Source organism: Dendropsophus ebraccatus, chromosome 13 (assembly GCF_027789765.1).
Source record: "Dendropsophus ebraccatus isolate aDenEbr1 chromosome 13, aDenEbr1.pat, whole genome shotgun sequence".
NCBI lineage: Eukaryota > Metazoa > Chordata > Amphibia > Anura > Hylidae > Dendropsophus > Dendropsophus ebraccatus.
The window spans coordinates 1,665,578-1,689,180 of record NC_091466.1 but is presented as its reverse complement, the minus strand read 5'-3'; the positions used below and the strand labels follow the sequence as shown (position 1 = coordinate 1,689,180).

General features: G+C 53.1%; 1 protein-coding gene across 3 annotated transcripts in view; it reads right to left on the bottom strand.

Annotated features, from left to right (window-relative positions):
* The window catches only part of ASH1L (ASH1 like histone lysine methyltransferase), a 74,178-nt gene that overhangs the window by 30,472 nt on the left and 20,103 nt on the right, over positions 1 to 23,603 (bottom strand). For all 3 annotated transcript variants that reach the window (XM_069950824.1, XM_069950826.1, XM_069950825.1), the window contains exon 3: positions 317 to 4,211. In XM_069950824.1, coding sequence (XP_069806925.1) covers positions 317 to 4,211 — 3,895 coding nt within the window. The remainder of the gene's footprint in view (positions 1 to 316; positions 4,212 to 23,603) is intronic.

The following is a 23,603-nucleotide window of genomic DNA, read 5'->3' as shown; positions in this document are numbered from 1 at the left end:
TATCCATCACTAGAGATCAGTGACATCACTGACAATACAGCCTATCACTAGAGATCAGCGGTGACATCACTGAGAATACAGCCTATCCATCACTAGAGATCAGCAGTGACATCACTGAGAATACAGCCTATCACTAGAGATCAGCGGTGAAATCAGAGTATGCAGCCTATCCATCACTAGAGATCAGCGGTGACATCAGAGTATGCAGCCTATCCATCACTAGAGATCAGCGGTGACAGAGTATGCAGCCTATCCATCACTAGAGATCAGCGGTGACATCAGAGTATGCAGCCTATCCATTCTAGAAGACTGTTACCTGTCTGAGACTGATGCGCCTCCTTCCTCAGTGTCCGGCTCTCTGAGAAGAGACATGGGCCATCATTTTGCACTTTGCGTCCGGCACTGGCTGTCAGTCCTCCTCGACAGCTCCCTATTGCACTGGTGAAGAGGTTGGTGTGCTCCTCGCTGACGGCAGTCTCGGAAGTGAGGCTAGTTAGTGAGAGGCCACCTGAACTGCTGCAACGATCAATCTGTAATGGGGTCTGAATCCCAAGAGCCAAAGAGCTGGACTCCGGGACCTCTCTCCGGGGCCACGACTCGTCTCGGCTTATTAGTCCTTTGGAAGGAGACAGGTGGCTACATGATAAGTGACACCTATGTTTGTCTTTATGTTTGTACCTATCGTTAATATTGTCTTTTCCAAATCTGTAACGTTTTAGAGACTCCAATACTGTCCTGGAGGAGCTGACGCCAGCCAGTGGATCCATGGAGAGCTGCTGCTGCTCCGACCGGTGCTCTCTGTGTTTATGGCGATGCCGATGTTTGTGCTCGACCATCCAGCTGTATGCCATATCTGGGGGGACACTGGGGTAGGTGCCTACCGGCAGCAGCGGGGTACGGCTGGTGGTCAGGAAGGCTTCCTGCCGCAGCAGCTTGTGTTTTTTCTTATGGTATTTGGCAGGGTTGAGTAACAAATGACCTGTGTGCATGTAAGATGGGGGGTGCAAGGGAGCAGTGAAGGAAGGAGATGGAGGGGGAGGATAAATAGTAGGGGGATAGCGTCCATAATAACTTAAGCCAATGGGGGCAGCAGTGAGAGGGGAGGGAGAGTAAGGCATGCTGTATGAAGGGTAGAAGCCTGTGCTGGAGAGTGGGAAGCCCAGGCTGTGCATGAACGGCATCTCCGACATGGCCTCCCGCATCTTAGGCGGCCGTCCCCGCTTCTTTTTTAAATCAGGTTTCCGGATGTAGTGCAAAGGATCCAGAGGAAAAGTCGGGTGACTGTAAAAGCTATTGAAATTGAGGCGAAATATCGTAGGGAGCAAATCCCTTGGAATGAAGTGATGACTGCGATGAGTGATGTGGAGTTCACTCAGGTGAGCGATTATCTCCTCCAAGTCAGCCAGGAAGTCCGGGTCCTGGCGGCCGCGCAGCTGCGGGTACTTCTTTTTCCGCTTCCTCTTCTGCCTCTTAATCTTGTCGTAACTCAGGAAGTCATAGCTCCTGTGCTTACACTTGTGCTTGTGCTTTTCCTTGAGGCTGCTCAGAACGGCTGAAGCTTCGGGAGCCATGAGCGAGATGTGTTCAAAGGAATGCCTCCTCTTCTTCTGTGCGCCAAACTTCTCAGCGCGGTCTGAGGTGCTGTTGTTGTCCGTTCCAATGCCGCTGTCACTAGGGATCGTCTCGTCGCTGTGAGACTCACTGATGGGTGAAGATGTGGCTTCCTTTAGAGAGGGCATTTCATTCAAGTGTGATGGAGAGTTGGGCAGAAATGTTGGAGGGGACAACTGCCTGCAATCCTTGGAAGCTTTCCTCATGGCGAGCGTCTGCAGGAAGGAACCGTGTCGAGGGTGCATGTGTGTGTATGGCACTGGGCTTGGCTCCACAAAGCTGGCATCACTGATTGGACTCTGAGCATCACTTGCCCCAGAAGAGAAAGAACCGATCGGAGAAGGGAGAACCTCGGAGCTGGACAATGTCGGAGAGATGACAGGAGACACAATTTGACCCATTGTGTTTGACTCTTGCTGACCTGGTTTCTCTAGTAATAGGTCACTGGCTGTATTCTTGGGCATAATACATTCAACTGTTGCTTTGGGCTTGCGGCCTCGTCTCTTGCCAATGTAGATGGTTCCTTTCTTGCTAACGTTTATCTGTTGTCCCAACTTAGAGCTGAATGTGGCTGCCAGAGTGGAGACCGGTCCCTGCATCTTAGCTTGTACCTTCCTTTTGCCATTTTGCTCGGTGCCACCGGTGAGGATTTGGCTCAACAGCTTCTTCCTTTTGATGGTTTTCATCTTGTTGATCTTACGAATGATGGTTTTCATGAGCTGACCATTGCTCCTCCTGACAGATCTCTTATCTGGCTCGCTGCCACACGTTCCCATACGGTAGGGACCATCACTTGTGTGGAGCTTTCTGTGTACAACCTCTCCATTTTGTTGCCGCTCACTTTCGCAATCTGTTCGCTTTGGATTATCGGTCACCAAAAAAGGAGCAACAGAGAGCACAGGTGGAGCCCACGGTGGAGGGGCAGAATCCCTTCTAGGCCTCCCTCTCTTCCTTGGAAAAAGCGGTCTCGGTAGGTTTGTTTTGAGACACGCCACCTCCACTTCTGGTTGGAGAACTGGAGGCCCCTGTTCTTCTTTAGACTGTGAGGAAACAACCTTAAAAGAAGGGATTTTTAACACTCTTTTGGGTGGACTATCCAAATGTGGCATGTCCTTACTCTTTGGCTTTCCTCGATTAGGTTTCTGAGCAAGCAAACTATCTTGTGAAGTGCACACCATTTTGTAGCTGTGGTGAGTGCTATATAGCTTGGGAGACTCCTTGAGAGTTTCCTTGGTAGGTGCATCATTGGAAGTGCTTGGTTTAGTCAAAGTTGACCTGTGAACGTGACTAGTGAATGCCATCCTCCCCCCACATTTCTCAGGTCTGTCCTGCTGCTGATGCCTATGTGCTGCTGATTGCTTAGAGGAATAGATGCTTTTGGTGGGTACTTTTGTCCACCTGAGCTTCTTGCCTTTGCGTTTCTTGAAGTGTTTTGCATGCGTGTTGCTCCCCCCAGATTGTGTGGTGGAGTTCTGCTTTTCCGACAAGCAGTTGACTTTTATGAGCTGTTTTTTTCTAAGCAAACTTGCAAAACTGACAATGGAGGGGTCAGACTTGTGAGTGGCCGGCTCCACCCGCTGGGTAGGCTTCTTGTTTGACACACATGGCCCAGTGGGCAAGTGGCTGCTGACTTTGACCGGACTGACACTTTTGCCCTCTTTACAAGAGGTTTTATTATTCTGAAAGAAGTCTAGAGAGTGTGGTGAGGGTCTGTGCCCTGGATTAGCAGGTAAAGTGTCAGATGTAAACTGGCTTTTGTCACTTGGCTCATCAATACATTCCACACGTGTTGGGTCAGGGGTTAAGTGCAATGATTTGGAGGGGGACTGGGGACAATTCACATTGGAGCTCCTGCTGCAGTATGTTAGAGATGTTGCCGGTGTCGGTGAAGGTAGATTATTTCCTTCACATACTGCGCTGAACGGCGACAAGGCTGTAGATGCATCAGATGCGCCCCCCTTCCTGTAGTCCAATGAAGTGCAATATACAGGACACAGCTTTGCCTGCACGTCGGCATCGGGTACACCTTTTTCCCCGGGGGAGGGTTTCTCGGGTGGTGCAGACCTCCTGTCCTCACAAGCTCCCTTCTCTGTATTGTGGGCCTCTTTTCTATTGCAGAGTTTCTCCAGGACACACTCCTTGGCTTGCCGTACATTAGTACTCTCCAACGTGGGGTTGGTCTTTTCGTCTAGGTAGTCTAGGGAGTTGCCAGGTGGGTTAACAGCAGAAGTCCCGACTGGTGCAGAGTCTGTTTCTAGAGCTCCTCGCTCGCCGGTGGCTGAGCAACCTAGAGCTGATATAGACTGCTTTTTGGCTCTGATTTTGGAAGACTTGGAAGGTGGGCAGGTTGCTATGAGCTGGGCAAGTTTCTCAGTAACGCTGGTGGCTGTGCCATTTACCAGGACCCTGTCTTTTAAGTCAGGGTCTCTGTTACTAACAAGTCCCGGTGATGACGCCCTGTTGTGCTCAGTTACTTCAGAGTGCAAAGGTGAAGGATTCTTTGACGAGGACGTCGTCTTCTCCTCAGGCCGAACATGTAAACGCTCCACCTTGGGGTCAGCCTGGTGGTCTCCAGACTTCTTTATCATTTTGGAGGTATCCTGAAAGACAGAAAACATAAGAGGAGGTTAAAGAATGGCACAGGACGGGTGGATTAAGCAGTGTGCCACGTGGTGGCAGGTATCTACTTCTTATAGGTTAAGTCAATGCTCCTAACATACGGAGACAGATACACGAGTAGGATATTACCGGGGGCCTGAAGCAAGGTATCCCCAGCAGAGGAGAAGGCCAGACAAACATGCACATATTGTGGAGAGACATCAGGAGTTATGTCAGGGAGCGGCTCCAGATGCTTCTCTCTGGGCCTCCAATCATACAACCAAAGATGAGCTACAGTAATATGTACAATCCACTCATCAGTAGAGATCAGCGAACCCGACGGATTTCTGGTTCATGTGAAACAGAACTCTTGGCGTCAGATTCCCGCTGTCTGCCCGCTCCGTGCAGCGGGTGGATACAGCCGGAGGACCGCCTGGAAAACTGGAATACAGCGGAACTTAGCGGCAGTCAGTGAGAAGGCAGGCAGCTGCGGCAGGGAGCGGCAGTCAGTGAGAAGGCAGGGAGCAGCAGTCAGTGAGAAGCCAGGCAGCTGAGGCAGGGAGCGGCAGTCAGTGAGAAGCCAGGCAGCTGAGGCAGGGAGCGGCAGTCAGCGAGAAGCCAGGCAGCTGAGGCAGGGAGCGGCAGTCAGCGAGAAGCCAGGCAGCTGAGGCAGGGAGCGGCAGTCAGCGAGAAGCCAGACGGCTATGGCAGGCAGTGAGAAGGCAGCTGGCTGCGTCAGGGAGTGGCAGTCAGTGAGAAGACAGGCAGCGGCAGTCAGTGAGAAGGCAGGTAGTAAGTTAGAAAGCAGCCGGCTGCGGCAGGGAGCAGCAGTCAGTTAGGAGGCAGTCGGCTGCGGCAGGGAGCAGCAGTCAATTAGGAGGCAGCCGGCTGCGGCAGGGAGCGGCAGTCAGCGAGAAGGCAGGCGGCTGCGGCAGAGAGTGGCAATCAGTGACAAGGCAGGCGGCTGCGGCAGAGAGCGGCAATCAGTGACAAGGCAGGCGGCTGCGGCAGAGAGCGGCAATCAGTGACAAGGCAGCCGGCTGCGGCAGGGAGCGGCAGTCAGTTAGAAGACAAGCACCTGCAGCAAGAAGTGGCAGTGAGAAGGCAGGCGGCTGCAGCAAGGAGCGGCAATCAGGAGGCAGGCGGCTGCGGCACAGAGCAGCAGTCAGTTAAAAGGCAGGTGGTTATAACAGGGAGCAGCAGTCAGAAGAAAAGCAGCTGCAGCAGTGAGCAGCAGTCAGAAGGCAGGCAGCTGCGGCACAGAGCAGCAGTCAGAAGGCAGGCAGCTGCGGCACAGAGCAGCAGTCAGAAGGCAGGCAGCTGCGGCACAGAGCAGCAGTCAGAAGGCAGGCAGCTGCGGCACAGAGCAGCAGTCAGAAGGCAGGCAGCTGCGGCACAGAGCAGCAGTCAGAAGGCAGGCAGCTGCGGCACAGAGCAGCAGTCAGAAGGCAGGCAGCTGCGGCACAGAGCAGCAGTCAGAAGGCAGGCAGCTGCGGCACAGAGCAGCAGTCAGAAGGCAGGCAGCTGCGGCACAGAGCAGCAGTCAGAAGGCAGGGAGCTGCGGCACAGAGCAGCAGTCAGAAGGCAGGGAGCTGCGGCACAGAGCAGCAGTCAGAAGGCAGGCAGCTGCGGCACAGAGCAGCAGTCAGAAGGCAGGCAGCTGCGGCACAGAGCAGCAGTCAGAAGGCAGGCAGCTGCGGCACAGAGCAGCAGTCAGAAGGCAGGCAGCTGCGGCACAGAGCAGCAGTCAGAAGGCAGGCAGCTGCGGCACAGAGCGGCAGTCAGAAGGCAGGCAGCTGCGGCACAGAGCGGCAGTCAGAAGGCAGGCAGCTGCGGCACAGAGCAGCAGTCAGAAGGCAGGCAGCTGCGGCACAGAGCAGCAGTCAGAAGGCAGGCAGCTGCGGCACAGAGCAGCAGTCAGAAGGCAGGCAGCTGCGGCACAGAGCGGCAGTCAGAAGGCAGGCAGCTGCGGCACAGAGCAGCAGTCAGCTAGAAGGCAGGCAGCTGCGGCACAGAGCGGTAGCCAGTTAGAAGGCAGGCAGCTGCGGCACAGAGCGGTAGCCAGTTAGAAGTCAGGCAGCTGCGGCACAGAGCGGTAGCCAGTTAGAAGGCAGGCAGCTGCGGCACAGAGTGGTAGCCAGTTAGAAGGCAGGCAGCTGCGGCACAGAGTGGTAGCCAGTTAGAAGGCAGGCAGCTGCGGCACAGAGTGGTAGCCAGTCAGAAGGCAGGGAGCTGCGGCACAGAGTGGTAGCCAGTTAGAAGGCAGGTGACTGAGGCAAAGAGCGCTTCACTTTCTTATTAATTCTCTCATCTCACAATATCACCTATACCAGACGGATTTCTGACACAGAGTCCTGCAGTTAGGAGGCGGGCAGGAGTGGGAGACACTCACCCCTCCCAGACTGATTTCTGACACAGAGTCCTGCAGTAAGGAGGCGGGCAGGAGTGGGAGACACTCACCCCTCCCAGACTGATTTCTGACACAGAGTCCTGCAGTAAGGAGGCGGGCAGGAGTGGGAGACACTCACCCCTCCCAGACTGATTTCTGACACCGAGTCCTGCAGTTAGGAGGCAGGCAGGAGTGGGAGACACTCACCCCTCCCAGACTGATTTCTGACACAGAGTCCTGCAGTTAGGAGGCGGGCAGGAGCGGGAGACACTCATCCCTCATACTACAAGCTGCTCTGCCACAACGCATGCTGCACAGTCTGCCGGGACAGCACAGATCTCAACTGCTGCCCATCCTAGGTACGAGGCTCTGCAGCACCATGTGCTCATACACAACGCCAGCAGGTGGCAGGAATGACAATGCCACCTAGTGTTCTGCAGACAGGGAGGACGGCAGCCGCCATCAGCTGTCTGTGATCTGGGAGCACAGAGCAGGGGTGGGAGAGAAACCCCGACAGAGGAACATAACTACAGACACTGTGCATAATAGCAACCGCTGCTACAGAGACGGGAACTGCACCACCTGCCATGTCCTCCAACTCTGCACAATGCTGCCCGACCCATACCCACAATACACTGCTACATGTCCTTCAGCTCTGCACAACGCTGCCCGACCAATAACCACAATACACTGCTACATGTCCTCCAGCTCTGCCCGACCCATACCCACAATACACTGCTACATGTCCTCCAACTCTGCACAACGCTGCTCGACCCATACCCACAATACACTGCTACATGTCCTCCAACTCTGCCCGACCAATAACCACAATACACTGCTACACGTCCTCCAAATCTGCACAACCCATACCCACAATACACTGCTACATGTCCTCCAACTCTGCACAATGCTGCCCGACCCATACCCACAATACACTGCTACATGTCCTCCAACTCTGCACAATGCTGCACAACCCATACCCACAATACACTGCTACATGTCCTCCAACTCTGCACAATGCTGCCCGACCCATACCCACAATACACTGCTACATGTCCTCCAACTCTGCACAATGCTGCACAACCCATACCCACAATACACTGCTACATGTCCTCCAACTCTACACAACGCTACCCGACCAATAACCACAATACACTGCTACATGTCCTCCAACTCTACACAACGCTGCCCGACCCATACCCACAATACACTGCTACATGTCCTCCAGCTCTGTCCGACCCATACCCACAATACACTGCTACATGTCCTCCAGCTCTGTCCGACCCATACCCACAATACACTGCTACATGTCCTCCAACTCTACACAACGCTACCCGACCAATAACCACAATACACTGCTACATGTCCTCCAACTCTACACAACGCTGCCCGACCCATACCCACAATACACTGCTACATGTCCTCCAGCTCTGTCCGACCCATACCCACAATACACTGCTACGTGTCCTCCAGCTCTGCCCGACCAATAACCACAATACACTGCTACATGTCCTCCAACTCTGCACAATGCTGCCCGACCCATACCCACAATACACTGCTACATGTCCTCCAACTCTGCACAATGCTGCCCGACCCATACCCACAATACACTGCTACATGTCCTCCAACTCTGCACAATGCTGCCCGACCAATACCCACAATACACAACGCCACATGTCCTCCAGCCCTGCACAACGCTGCCCGACCCATACCCACAATACACTGCTACATGTCCTCCAGCGCTGCCCGACCAATAACCATAATACACTGCTACATGTCCTCCAACTCTGCACAAAGCTGCCCGACCAATAACCACAATACACAACACCACATGTCCTCCAACTCTGCACAACGCTGCCCGACCCATACCCACAATACACTGCTACATGTCCTCCAACGCTGTCCGACCTAATAACCACAATACACTGCTACATGTCCTCCAACTCTGCACAACGCTGCCCGACCCATACCCACAATACACTGCTACATGTCCTTCAGCTCTGCACAACCCTGCCCGACCCATACCCACAATACACTGCTACATGTCCTTCAGCTTTGCACAACGCTGCCCGACCAATAACCACAATACACTGCTACATGTCCTCCAACTCTGCCTGACCCATACCCACAATACACTGCTACATGTCCTTCAGCTCTGCACGACCCTGCCCGACCCATACCCACAATACACTGCTACATGTCCTCCAGCTCTGCCCGACCCATACCCACAATACACTACTAGGGGTGTATGATGAGCAGTGGAGGGTATGGGGGGGGGGGGGGTGTATGATGAGCGGTGGAGGGTATGAGGGGGGTGTATGATGAGCGGTGGAGGGTATGGGGGGGGTGTAGGATGAGCGGTGGAGGGTATGGGGGGGGGGGGGGTGTATGATGAGCGGTGGAGGGTATGAGGGGGGTGTATGATGAGCGGTGGAGGGTATGGGGGGGGGGGTGTATGATGAGCGGTGGAGGGTATGAGGGGGGTGTATGATGAGCAGTGGAGGGTATGGGGGGGGGGGTGTATGATGAGCGGTGGAGGGTATGAGGGGGGTGTATGATGAGCGGTGGAGGGTATGGGGGGGGTGTATGATGAGCGGTGGAGGGTATGGGGGGGTGTAGGATGAGCGGTGGCGGGTATGGGGGGGTGTATGATGAGCGGTGGAGGGTATAGGGGGGTGTAGGATGAGCGGTGGAGGGTATGGGGGGGGTGTATGATGAGCGGTGGCGGGTATGGGGGGGTGTATGATGAGCGGTGGAGGGTATAGGGGGGTGTAGGATGAGCGGTGGAGGGTATGGGGGGGGTGTATGATGAGCGGTGGAGGGTATGGGGGGGTGTAGGATGAGCGGTGGAGGGTATGGGGGGGTGTATGATGAGCGGTGGAGGGTATAGGGGGGTGTAGGATGAGCGGTGGAGGGTATGGGGGGGGTGTATGATGAGCGGTGGAGGGGGTGTCTGATGAGCGGTGGAGGGTATGGGGGGGGTGTCTGATGAGCGGTGGAGGGTATGGAGGGTGTATGATGAGCGGTGGAGGGTATGGGGGGTGTATGATGAGTGGTGGAGAGTATGGGGGTGTGTATGATGAGTGGTGGAGAGTATGGGGGGGTGTATGATGATCACTGATAGGAGGGAACTGGGTTCGGAGTCCCTCTAAGTGGTGGTGTGGGAGGTGGCGCCCCCTATGGCAGGTTACACATCATACATAGTGTCCTCACTATCAGTGCTGCCTGTAATACTCCTGCCGCATCCAGTGAATTAGGTCACCAGTCACCATAGCAACCACCGAAAAGCAGCACAACATCAGGAGAGACCCCCCTCCGCCGACACACGTATGAGACCGCAACATCAGGAGAGACAGCACCCCCCCTCCAGACACATGTATGAGACCGCAACATCAGGAGAGACAACACCCCCCCTCCAGACACATGTATGAGACCACAACATCAGGAGAGACAGCACCCCCCTCCACCGACACATGTATGAGACCGCAACATCAGGAGAGACCCCCCCCCCCTCCACCGACACATGTATGAGACCACAACATCAGGAGAGACAGCACCCCCCCTCCAGACACATGTATGAGACCGCAACATCAGGAGAGACAACACCCCCCCCTCCAGACACATGTATGAGACCGCAACATCAGGAGAGACAACACCCCCCCTCCACCGACACATGTATGAGACCACAACATCAGGAGAGACAACACCCCCCCTCCAGACACATGTATGAGACCGCAACATCAGGAGAGACAACACCCCCCCCTCCAGACACATGTATGAGACCGCAACATCAGGAGAGACAACACCCCCCCTCCACCGACACATGTATGAGACCACAACATCAGGAGAGACAACACCCCCCCTCCAGACACATGTATGAGACCGCAACATCAGGAGAGACAACACCCCCCCCTCCAGACACATGTATGAGACCGCAACATCAGGAGAGACAACACCCCCCCTCCACCGACACATGTATGAGACCACAACATCAGGAGAGACCCCCCCCTCCACCGACACATGTATGAGACCGCAACATCAGGAGAGACCCCCCCCCCCCTCCACCGACACATGTATGAGACCGCAACATCAGGAGAGACAGCACCCCCCCTCCACCGACATATGTATGAGACCACAACATCAGGAGAGACAACACCCCCCCTCCGCCGACACATGTATGAGACCACAACATCAGGAGAGACCCCCCCCTCCACCGACACATGTATGAGACCACAACATCAGGAGAGACCCCCCCCCCCCCTCCACCGACACATGTATGAGACCGCAACATCAGGAGAGACAGCACCCCCCCTCCACCGACATATGTATGAGACCACAACATCAGGAGAGACAACACCCCCCCTCCGCCGACACATGTATGAGACCACAACATCAGGAGAGACAGCACCCCCCTCCACCGACACATGTATGAGACCGCAACATCAGGAGAGACCCCCCCCCCTCCACCGACACATGTATGAGACCACAACATCAGGAGACAACACCCCCCCTCCACCGACACATGTATGAGACCACAACATCAGGAGAGACAGCACCCCCCTCCACCGACACATGTATGAGACCACAACATCAGGAGACAACACCCCCCCTCCACCGACACATGTATGAGACCGCAACATCAGGAGAGACCCCCCTCCGCCGACACACGTATGAGACCGCTACATCAGGAGAGACAACACCCCCCCTCCACCGACACATGTATGAGACCACAACATCAGGAGAGACAACACCCCCCCTCCAGACACATGTATGAGACCGCAACATCAGGAGAGACAGCACCCCCCCTCCGCCGACACACGTATGAGACCGCAACATCAGGAGAGACAACACCCCCCCTCCACCGACACATGTATGAGACCGCAACATCAGGAGAGACAACACCCCCCCTCCACCGACACATGTATGAGACCGCAACATCAGGAGAGACAGCACCCCCCCTCCGCCGACACACGTATGAGACCACAACATCAGGAGAGACAGCACCCCCCCTCCACCGACACATGTATGAGACCGCAACATCAGGAGAGACAGCACCCCCCCTCCACCGACACATGTATGAGACCACAACATCAGGAGAGACATCCCTCCACTGACACATGTATGAGACCGCAACATCAGGAGAGACATCCCCCCCCCTCCACCGACACATGTATGAGACCGCAACATCAGGAGAGACCCCCCCCCCCTCCACTGACACATGTATGAGACCACAACATCAGGAGAGACAGCCCCCCCTCCACCGACACATGTATGAGACCGCAACATCAGGAGAGACCCCCCCCCTCCACCGACACATGTATGAGACCGCAACATCAGGAGAGACCCCCCCCCCCTCCACCGACACATGTATGAGACCACAACATCAGGAGAGACCCCCCCCCCTCTCCACCGACACATGTATGAGACCACAACATCAGGAGAGACAGCTCCCCCTCCACCGACACATGTATGAGACCACAACATCAGGAGAGACAGCACCCCCCCTCCACCGACACATGTATGAGACCACAACATCAGCAGAGACAGCCCCCCCCTCCACCGACACATGTATGAGACCACAACATCAGGAGAGACCCCCCCCCCTCTCCACCGACACATGTATGAGACCGCAACATCAGGAGAGACAGCCCCCCCTCCACCGACACATGTATGAGACCGCAACATCAGGAGAGACCCCCTCCACCGACACATGTATGAGACCACAACATCAGGAGAGACCCCCCCCCTCCCCCGACACATGTATGAGACCACAACATCAGGAGAGACCCCCCCCCTCCCCCGACACATGTATGAGACCACAACATCAGGAGAGACCCCCCCCCTCCCCCGACACATGTATGAGACCACAACATCAGGAGAGACCCCCCCCTCCCCCGACACATGTATGAGACCGCAACATCAGGAGAGACAGCCCCCCCCCTCCACCGACACATGTATGAGACCACAACATCAGGAGAGACAGCCCCCCCTCCCCCGACACATGTATGAGACCACAACATCAGGAGAGACAGCCCCCCCTCCCCCGACACATGTATGAGACCACAACATCAGGAGAGACAGCCCCCCCTCCCCCGACACATGTATGAGACCACAACATCAGGAGAGACCCCCCCCCCTCCACCGACACATGTATGAGACCGCAACATCAGGAGCGACCCCTCCACCGACACATGTATGAGACCGCAACATCAGGAGAGACAGCCCCCCCCCTCCACCGACACATGTATGAGACCACATAATCAGGAGAGACAGACCCCCCCTCCACCGACACATGTATGAGACCGCAACATCAGGAGACCCCCCCCCCCCTCCACCGACACATGTATGAGACCGCAACATCAGGAGAGACCGCACCCCCCCTCCACCGACACACGTATGAGACCGCAACATCAGGAGAAACATCCCCCCCCTCCACCGACACATGTATGAGACCACAACATCAGGAGAGACAGCACCCCCCCTCCACCGACACATGTATGAGACCACAACATCAGCAGAGACCCCCCCCCTCCACCGACACATGTATGAGACCACAACATCAGGAGAGACAGCACCCCCCCTCCACCGACACATGTATGAGACCACAACATCAGCAGAGACCCCCCTCCCCCGACACATGTATGAGACCACAACATCAGGAGAGACAGCCCCCCCTCCCCCGACACATGTATGAGACCACAACATCAGGAGAGACCCCCCCCCTCCACCGACACATGTATGAGACCGCAACATCAGGAGCGACCCCTCCACCGACACATGTATGAGACCACAACATCAGGAGAGACAGCCCCCCCCCTCCACCGACACATGTATGAGACCACATAATCAGGAGAGACAGACCCCCCCTCCACCGACACATGTATGAGACCGCAACATCAGGAGAGACCGCACCCCCCCCTCCATCGACACACGTATGAGACCGCAACATCAGGAGAAACATCCCCCCCCTCCACCGACACATGTATGAGACCACAACATCAGGAGAGACATCCCTCACACTCCGGAGACTTATTATCACACTCCGGCTCCTCCATAACTGGCCGCTCACACCCCGGGGGGTTATTATCACACTCCGGCTCCTCCATAACTGGCCGGTCACACCCCTGGGGGGGGTTATTATCACACTCCGGCTCCTCCATAACTGGCCGCTCACACCCCGGGGGGTTATTATCACACTCCGGCTCCTCCATAACTGGCCGCTCACACCCCGGGGGGTTATTATCACACTCCGGCTCCTCCATAACTGGCCGGTCACACCCCTGGGGGGGGTTATTATCACACTCCGGCTCCTCCATAACTGGCCGCTCACACCCCGGGGGGTTATTATCACACTCCGGCTCCTCCATAACTGGCCGCTCACACCCCGGGGAGTTATTATCACACTCCGGCTCCTCCATAACTGGCCGGTCACACCCCGGGGGTTATTATCACACTCCGGCTCCTCCATAACTGGCCGCTCACACCCCGGGGGTTATTATCACACTCCGGCTCCTCCATAACTGGCCGCTCACACCCCGGGGGGTTATTATCACACTCCGGCTCCTCCATAACCGGCCGCCACGACCCGGGGAGTTATTATCACACTCCGGCTCCTCCATAACTGGCCGCTCACACCCCGGGGAGTTATTATCACACTCCGGCTCCCCCATAACTGGCCGGTCACACCCCGGGTGGTTATTATCACACTCCGGCTCCTCCATAACTGGCCGGTCACACCCCGGGGAGTTATTATCACACTCCGGCTCCTCCATAACTGGCCGCTCACACCCCGGGGGGTTATTATCACACTCCTCCTCCTCCATAACTGGCCGCTCACACCCCGGGGGTTATTATCACACTCCGGCTCCTCCATAACTGGCCGGTCACACCCCGGGGAGTTATTATCACACTCCGGCTCCTCCATAACTGGCCGCTCACACCCCGGGGGGTTATTATCACACTCCGGCTCCTCCATAACTGGCCGCTCACACCCCGGGGGTTATTATCACACTCCGCCTCCTCCATAACTGGCCGCTCACACCCCGGGGGTTATTATCACACTCCGGCTCCTCCATAACTGGCCGCTCACACCCCGGGGGTTATTATCACACTCCGACTCCTCCATAACTGGCCGCTCACACCCCGGGGGTTATTATCACACTCCGGCTCCTCCATAACTGGCCGCTCACACCCCGGGGGGTTATTATCACACTCCGCCTCCTCCATAACTGGCCGCTCACACCCCGGGGGGTTATTATCACACTCCAGCTCCTCCATAACTGGCCGCTCACACCCCAGGGGTTATTATCACACTCCGGCTCCTCCATAACTGGCCGGTCACACCCCGGGGGGTTATTATCACACTCCGCCTCCTCCATAACTGGCCGCTCACACCCCGGGGGGTTATTATCACACTCCTCCTCCTCCATAACTGGCCGCTCACACCCCGGGGGTTATTATCACACTCCGCCTCCTCCATAACTGGCCGCTCACACCCCGGGGAGTTATTATCACACTCCGGCTCCTCCATAACTGGCCGCTCACACCCCGGGGGTTATTATCACACTCCGACTCCTCCATAACTGGCCGCTCACACCCCGGGGGTTATTATCACACTCCGGCTCCTCCATAACTGGCCGCTCACACCCCGGGGGGTTATTATCACACTCCGGCTCCTCCATAACTGGCCGCTCACACCCCGGGGGGTTATTATCACACTCCGGCTCCTCCATAACTGGCCGCTCACACCCCGGGGGGTTATTATCACACTCCGGCTCCTCCATAACTGGCCGCTCACACCCCGGGGGTTATTATCACACTCCGACTCCTCCATAACTGGCCGCTCACACCCCGGGGAGTTATTATCACACTGCGGCTCCTCCATAACTGGCCGCTCACACCCCGGGGAGTTATTATCACACTCCGGCTCCTCCATAACTGGCCGCTCACACCCCAGGGAGTTATTATCACACTCCGGCTCCTCCATAACTGGCCGGTCACACCCCGGGGAGTTATTATCACACTCCGGCTCCTCCATAACTGGCGGCTCACACCCCGGAGTTATTATCACACTCCGGCTCCTCCATAACTGGCCGCTCACACCCCGGGGGTTATTATCACACTCCGGCTCCTCCATAACTGGCCGCTCACACCCCGGGGGGTTATTATCACACTCCGGCTCCTCCATAACTGGCCGCTCACACCCCGGGGGGTTATTATCACACTCCGGCTCCTCCATAACTGGCCGGTCACACCCCGGGGGTTATTATCACACTCCGGCTCCTCCATAACTGGCCGCTCACACCCCGGGGGGTTATTATCACACTCCGGCTCCTCCATAACTGGCCGCTCACACCCCGGGGGGTTATTATCACACTCCGGCTCCTCCATAACTGGCCGGTCACACCCCGGGGAGTTATTATCACACTCCGGCTCCTCCATAACTGGCCGGTCACACCCCGGGGAGTTATTATCACACTCCGGCTCCTCCATAACTGGCCGCTCACACCCCGGGGGTTATTATCACACTCCGGCTCCTCCATAACTGGTCGCTCACACCCCAGGGAGTTATTATCACACTCTGGCTCCTCCATAACTGGCGGCTCACACCCCGGAGTTATTATCACACTCCGGCTCCTCCATAACTGGCCGCTCACACCCTGGGGAGTTATCACACTCCTCCTCCTCCATAACTGGCCGCTCACACCCCGGGGGGGGGTGTTATTATCACACTCCGGCTCCTCCATAACTGGCCGCTCACACCCCGGGGGTTATTATCACACTCCGGCTCCTCCATAACTGGCCGCTCACACCCCGGGGGGTTATTACCACACTCCGGCTCCTCCATAACTGGCCGCTCACACCCCAGGGGTTATTATCACACTCCGGCTCCTCCATAACTGGCCGCTCACACCCCGGGGTGTTATTATCACACTCCGGCTCCTCCATAACTGGCCGCTCACACCCCGGGGTGTTATTATCACACTCCGGCTCCTCCATAACTGGCCGCTCACACCCTGGGCAGTTATTATCACACTGGGGTACAGGAGTTTCTCCCTCATGTCCTACATGTTCCTGGGGCGACTTCGGAGGGAATATATCTATATAATAAAAGTCAAAGTCTGTCTGTCCCAAATAGACTTCCAAACGTCTGAACCGTTTGACCACAAATTTGGGAAGGTTTTAGCGAAGGTCCCGTCCCCGCCAGATGTACAGGAGGGGAGGGGGAGGGGAAAGAGCGCCCCATAGAGATGAATGGGAAAATCTCCTCACTGCACACACAGGTGATATAATTAGCTGCAGCAGACACGGCAGTTGGAGCCTTAGCAACCAATAGGATTACTGCTTTCATTTTCACAGGGAGCAATGGTTGCTAGGGAAGCTGCCTCACAACATCCACAGTAATAACTGGTAGACCCCCTACTCCATCTATACAGTACAGGTATACAGGACCCCCTACTCCATCTATACAGTACATGTATATACAGGACCCCCTACTCCATCTATACAGCACATGTATACAGGACCCCCTACTCCATCTATACAGTACATGTATATACAGGGCCCCCTACTCCATCTATACAGTACATGTATACAGGACCCCCTACTCCATCTATACAGTACAGGTATATACAGGACCCCCTACTCCATCTATACAGTACAGGTATACAGGGCCCCCTACTCCATCTATACAGTACATGTATACAGGGCCCCCTACTCCATCTATACAGTACATGTATATACAGGGCCCCCTACTCCATCTATACAGTACATGTATATACAGAACCCCCTACTCCATCTATACAGTACATGTATATACAGGACCCCCTACTCCATCTATACAGTACATGTATATACAGGACCCCCTACTCCATCTATACAGTACATGTATATACAGGACCCCCTACTCCATCTATACAGTACAGGTATACAGGACCCCCTACTCCATCTATACAGTACATGTATATACAGGACCCCCTACTCCATCTATACAGTACATGTATATACAGGACCCCCTACTCCATCTATACAGTACATGTATACAGGAGCCCCTACTCCATCTATACAGTACATGTATATACAGGACCCCCTACTCCATCTATACAGTACATGTATATACAGGACCCCCTACTCCATCTATACAGTACATGTATATACAGGGCCCCCTACTCCATCTATACAGTACATGTATATACAGGGCCCCCTACTCCATCTATACAGTACATATATATACAGGACCCCCTACTCCATCTATACAGTACATGTATATACAGGGCCCCCTACTCCATCTATACAGTACATGTATATACAGGACCCCCTACTCCAACTATACAGTACATGTATATACAGGACCCCCTACTCCATCTATACAGTACATGTATATACAGGACCCCCTACTCCATCTATACAGTACATGTATATACAGGGCCCCCTACTCCATCTATACAGTACATGTATATACAGGGCCCCCAATCCATCTATACAGTACATGTATATACAGGGCCCCCTACTCCATCTATACAGTACATGTATATACAGGACCTCCTACTCCATCAATACTGTACATGTATACAGGACCCCCTACTCCATCTATACAGTACATGTATACAGGACCCCCTACTCCATCTATACAGTACATGTATATACAGGACCCCCTACTCCATCTATACAGTACAGGTATACAGGGCCCCCTACTCCATCTATACAGTACATGTATATACAGGACCCCCTACTCCATCTATACAGTACATGTATACACAGGACCCCCTACTCCATCTATACAGTACATGTATACACAGGACCCCCTACTCCATCTATACAGGACCCCCTACTCCATCTATACAGGACATGTATACAGGGCCCCCTACTCCATCTATACAGTACATGTATACAGGGCCCCCTACTCCATCTATACAGTACATGTATATACAGGGCCCCCTACTCCATCTATACAGTACATGTATACACAGGACCCCCTACTCCATCTATACAGTACATGTATACACAGGACCCCCTACTCCATCTATACAGGACCCCCTACTCCATCTATACAGGACATGTATACAGGGCCCCCTACTCCATCTATACAGTACATGTATACAGGGCCCCCTACTCCATCTATACAGTACATGTATATACAGGGCCCCCTACTCCATCTATACAGTACATGTATATACAGGGCCCCCTACTCCATCTATACAGTACATGTATACACAGGGCCCCCTACTCCATCTATACAGTACATGTATATACAGGGCCCCCTACTCCATCTATACAGTACATGTATACAGGGCCCCCTACTCCATCTATACAGTACATGTATATACAGGGCCCCCTACTCCATCTATACAGTACATATATATACAGGACCCCCTACTCCATCTATACAGCACATGTATATACAGGGCCCCCTACTCCATCTATACAGCACATGTATATACAGGGCCCCCTACTCCATCTATACAGTACATGTATATACAGGACCCCTACTTCATCTATACAGTACATGTATACAGGACCCCCTACTCCATCTATACAGTACATATATATACAGGACCCCCTACTCCATCTATACAGTACATGTATATACAGGGCCCCCTACTCCATCTATACAGTACATGTATATACAGGGCCCCCTACTCCATCTATACAGTACATGTATATACAGGACCCCCTACTCCATCTATACAGTACATGTATATACAGGGCCCCCTACTCCATCTATACAGTACATGTATATACAGGACCCCCTACTCCATCTATACAGTACATGTATATACAGGACCCCCTACTCCATCTATACAGTACATGTATATACAGGACCCCCAACTTCATCTATACATTACATGTATACAGGACCCCCTACTCCATCTATACAGTACATGTATATACAGGGCACTACAGGTATAGCAAACTGTGACTGGGTAACACTGCAACACCAGACCTTACCAACACCGCCATACTGTGACTGGATGACACTGCCACACCAGACCTGACCAATACCGCCATACTGTGACTGGATAACACTGTCATACCAGACCTGATCAATACTGCCATATACTGTGACTGGATAACACTGCCATACCAGACCTGACCAATACCGCCATACTATGACTGGATAACACTGCCATACCAGACCTGATCAATACTGCCATATACTGTGACTGGATAACACTGCCATACCAGACCTGACCAATACCGCTATACTGTGACTGGATAACACTGCCATACCAGACCTGATCAATACTGCCATATACTGTGACTGGATAACACTGCCATACCAGACCTGACCAATACCACTATACTTTGACTGGATAACACCGCCACACCAGACCTGACCAATACCGCCATACTGTGACTGGAAAACACCACTATACCAGACCTGAACAATACCACCATACTGTGACTGGAGAACACCGCCACACCATACCTGACCAATACCGCCATACTGTGACTGAATAACACTGCCATACCAGACCTGACCAATACCGCCATACTGTGACTGGATAACACCGCTATACAAGACCTGACCAAAGATTTTCTGGCAAGTCTGAACGGGAGGGTACTGCCCCTCTGCCAGGTGCTATACTACGCACCAGACCATGGGTGCCTAGTGGTAAATACGACCCTGCAGGCATACAGGACACTACAGGTATACAGGACCCCAAACTATACACTACATGTATACAGGACCCCAAACTATACACTACATGTATACAGGACCCCAAAACTATACACTACAGGTATACAGCACCTTCACCAACTCTTTACTTCAGGTATACAGCACCTTCACCAACTCTTTACTACAGGTATACAGGACCCCAAAGCAATATACTACATGTATACAGGAACTCCACCAACTCTATACTACAGTTATACAGGACCCTCAAACTATGCACTACAGGTATACAGGACCCCCGAACTATATACTACAGATATACAAGACCTCCACCAATTATACACTACAGGTATACAGCACCAACTATATACTACAGGTATACAGGACCCCCGAACTATACAGTACAGGTATACAGGACCTTCACCAACTGTACACTGCAGGTATACAGGACCTCCCTCAACTATACACTACAGGTATACAGGACCCCCTACTCCATCTATACAGTACATGTATACAGAACCCCCTACTTCATCTATACAGTACATGTATACAGGACCCCCTACTCCATCTATACAGTACATGTATACAGGACCCCCTACTCCAACTATACAGTACATGTATATACAGGGCACTACAGGTATACAGGACCCCTACTCCATCTATACAGTACATGTATACAGGACCCCCTACTCCAACTATACAGTACATGTATATACAGGGCACTACAGGTATACAGGACCCCCTACTCCATCTATACAGTACATGTATACAGGGCAGTATTACCAGCTGCTGAAGCCCTAAGCACTAAACCTGAGGATGCCCCATCCTCACTCACCAATTAGCACCAGGATAGGTAGGTAACAGCTCCACACGTCACATTTAACACCGCCACACCAGGCCTGACCAATACCGCCATACTGTGACTGGATAACACTGTCATACCAGACCTGACCAATACGGCCACACTGTGACTGGATAACACCGCCATACCAGACCTTATTAATACCGCCATACTGTGACTGGATGAATCTGCCATAACAGACCTGACCAATACCACCATACTGTGACTGGATAACACTGCTATACCAGACCTGACCAATACCGCCATACTGTGACTGGATAACCCTGCCATACCAGACCTGACCAATACCACCATACTGTGACTGGATAACACTGCCACAGCACCTCCACCAACTCTATACTACAGGTATACAGAGCCCCAAACTATACACTACAGGTATACAGAACCCCCGAACTATATACTTCAGGTATACAAGACCTCCACCAACTCTATACTACAGGTATACAGGACCCTCTATACACACACTGACACTTTATACCCGGGCAGCGCCGGGTAAATTTTCTAGTACTGTATATAAAGCAGCTTCTCCTGTGTGTGCAGTGGATGCAGCCAGTCTCCAGCCTCCATGTCCTGAACTACTCACAACTAGACTAGATGGAGGAGGTGGGCTTTTCCTGCTGACAACTTCTATGTTTCTAATATTCATCATACCCAACAATACACTGCTAACACTGCCAGATACCTGTGATAGAGAGGGGGTCACACATAGTGATATAGAGAGAGGGGGTCACACATAGTGACATAGAGAGAGGGGGTCACACATAGTGACATAGAGAGAGGGGTCTGCTGCAGCCATAGTACATACACACAGCCTGCTGCAGCCATAGTACACACACCCAGCCTGCTGCAGCCATAGTACATACATACACACACCCAGCCTGCTGCAGCCATAGTATATACACACACCCAGCCTGCTGCAGCCATAGTATATACACACACCCAGCCTGCTGCAGCCATAGTATATACACACACACAGCCTGCTGCAGCCATAGTATATACACACACACAGCCTGCTGCAGCCATAGTATATACACACACACAGCCTGCTGCAGCCATAGTACATACACACACACACAGCCTGCTGCAGCCATAGTACATACACACACACAGCCTGCTGCAGCCATAGTACACACACACAGCCTGCTGCAGCCATAGTACATACACACACACACACAGCCTGCTGCAGCCATAGTACATACACACACACAGCCTTCTGCAGCCATAGTACATACACAGCCTGCTGCAGCCATAGTACACACACAGCCTGCTGCAGCCATAGTATAAACACACAGCCTGCTGCAGCCATAGTACATACACACACACACAGCCTGCTGCAACCATAATACATACACACACAGCCTGCTGCAGCCATAGCACACTAAAGAAAAACCCCGCACTGAGGACAGAGGTTACAGCTACACTACTTATGTCTCCTCCTCCTCCTCCTCTATATTACACAGGATATCTCCATATTACACTGCTGCTTCTATACAGACGTCCAGCATCCAGGAAGAGACCAGCACAGATCTCCCCCCACACAATGGACTCTTGCAGCTCAGAAACCAACTGCCAAATAGTGACCGACAACATCTCCCCGACCACCCTTATCTAATAGGGCCAGTGTCCTATTACTGATATATTCCCCGACCACCCTTATGTAATAGGGCCAGTGTCCTATTACTGATATATTCCCCGACCACCCTTATGTAATAGGGCCAGTGTCCTATTACTGATATATTCCCCAACCCCCCCTTATCTAATACTGTTATAACGCTGTTATACTGTGCTCTATTCCCTCTGTATAACGCTGTTATCCTTTGCTCTATTCCCTTCATATAACGCTGTTATCCGGTGCTCTATTCCCTCTATATAACGCTGTTATCCGGTACTCTATTCCCTCCATATAACGCTGTTATCCTGTGCTCTATTCCCTCCATATAACACTGTTATCCTTTGCTCTATTCCCTCCGTATAACGCTGTTATCCTTTGCTCTATTCCCTCCTTATAACGCTGTTATCCTTTGCTCTATTCCCTCCTTATAACGCTGTTATCCTTTGCTCTATTTCCTCTGTATAACACTGTTATCCTTTGCTCTATTCCCTCCTTATAACGCTGTTATCCTTTGCTCTATTTCCTCTGTATAACGCTGTTATCCTTTGCTCTATTCCCTCCATATAACGCTGTTATCCTTTGCTCTATTCCCTCTGTATAACACTGTTATCCTTTGCTCTATTCCCTCCATATAACGCTGTTATCCTGTGCTCTATTCCCTCCGTATAACGCTGTTATCCTGTGCTCTATTTCCTCTGTATAACGCTGTTATCCTTTGCTCTATTCCCTCCATATAACGCTGTTATCCTGTGCTCTATTCCCTCCGTATAAAGCTGTTATCCTGTGCTCTATTCCCTCCTTATAACGCTGTTATCCTTTGCTCTATTCCCTCCATATAACGCTGTTATCCTGTGCTCTATTCCCTCCGTATAAAGCTGTTATCCTGTGCTCTATTCCCTCCTTATAACGCTGT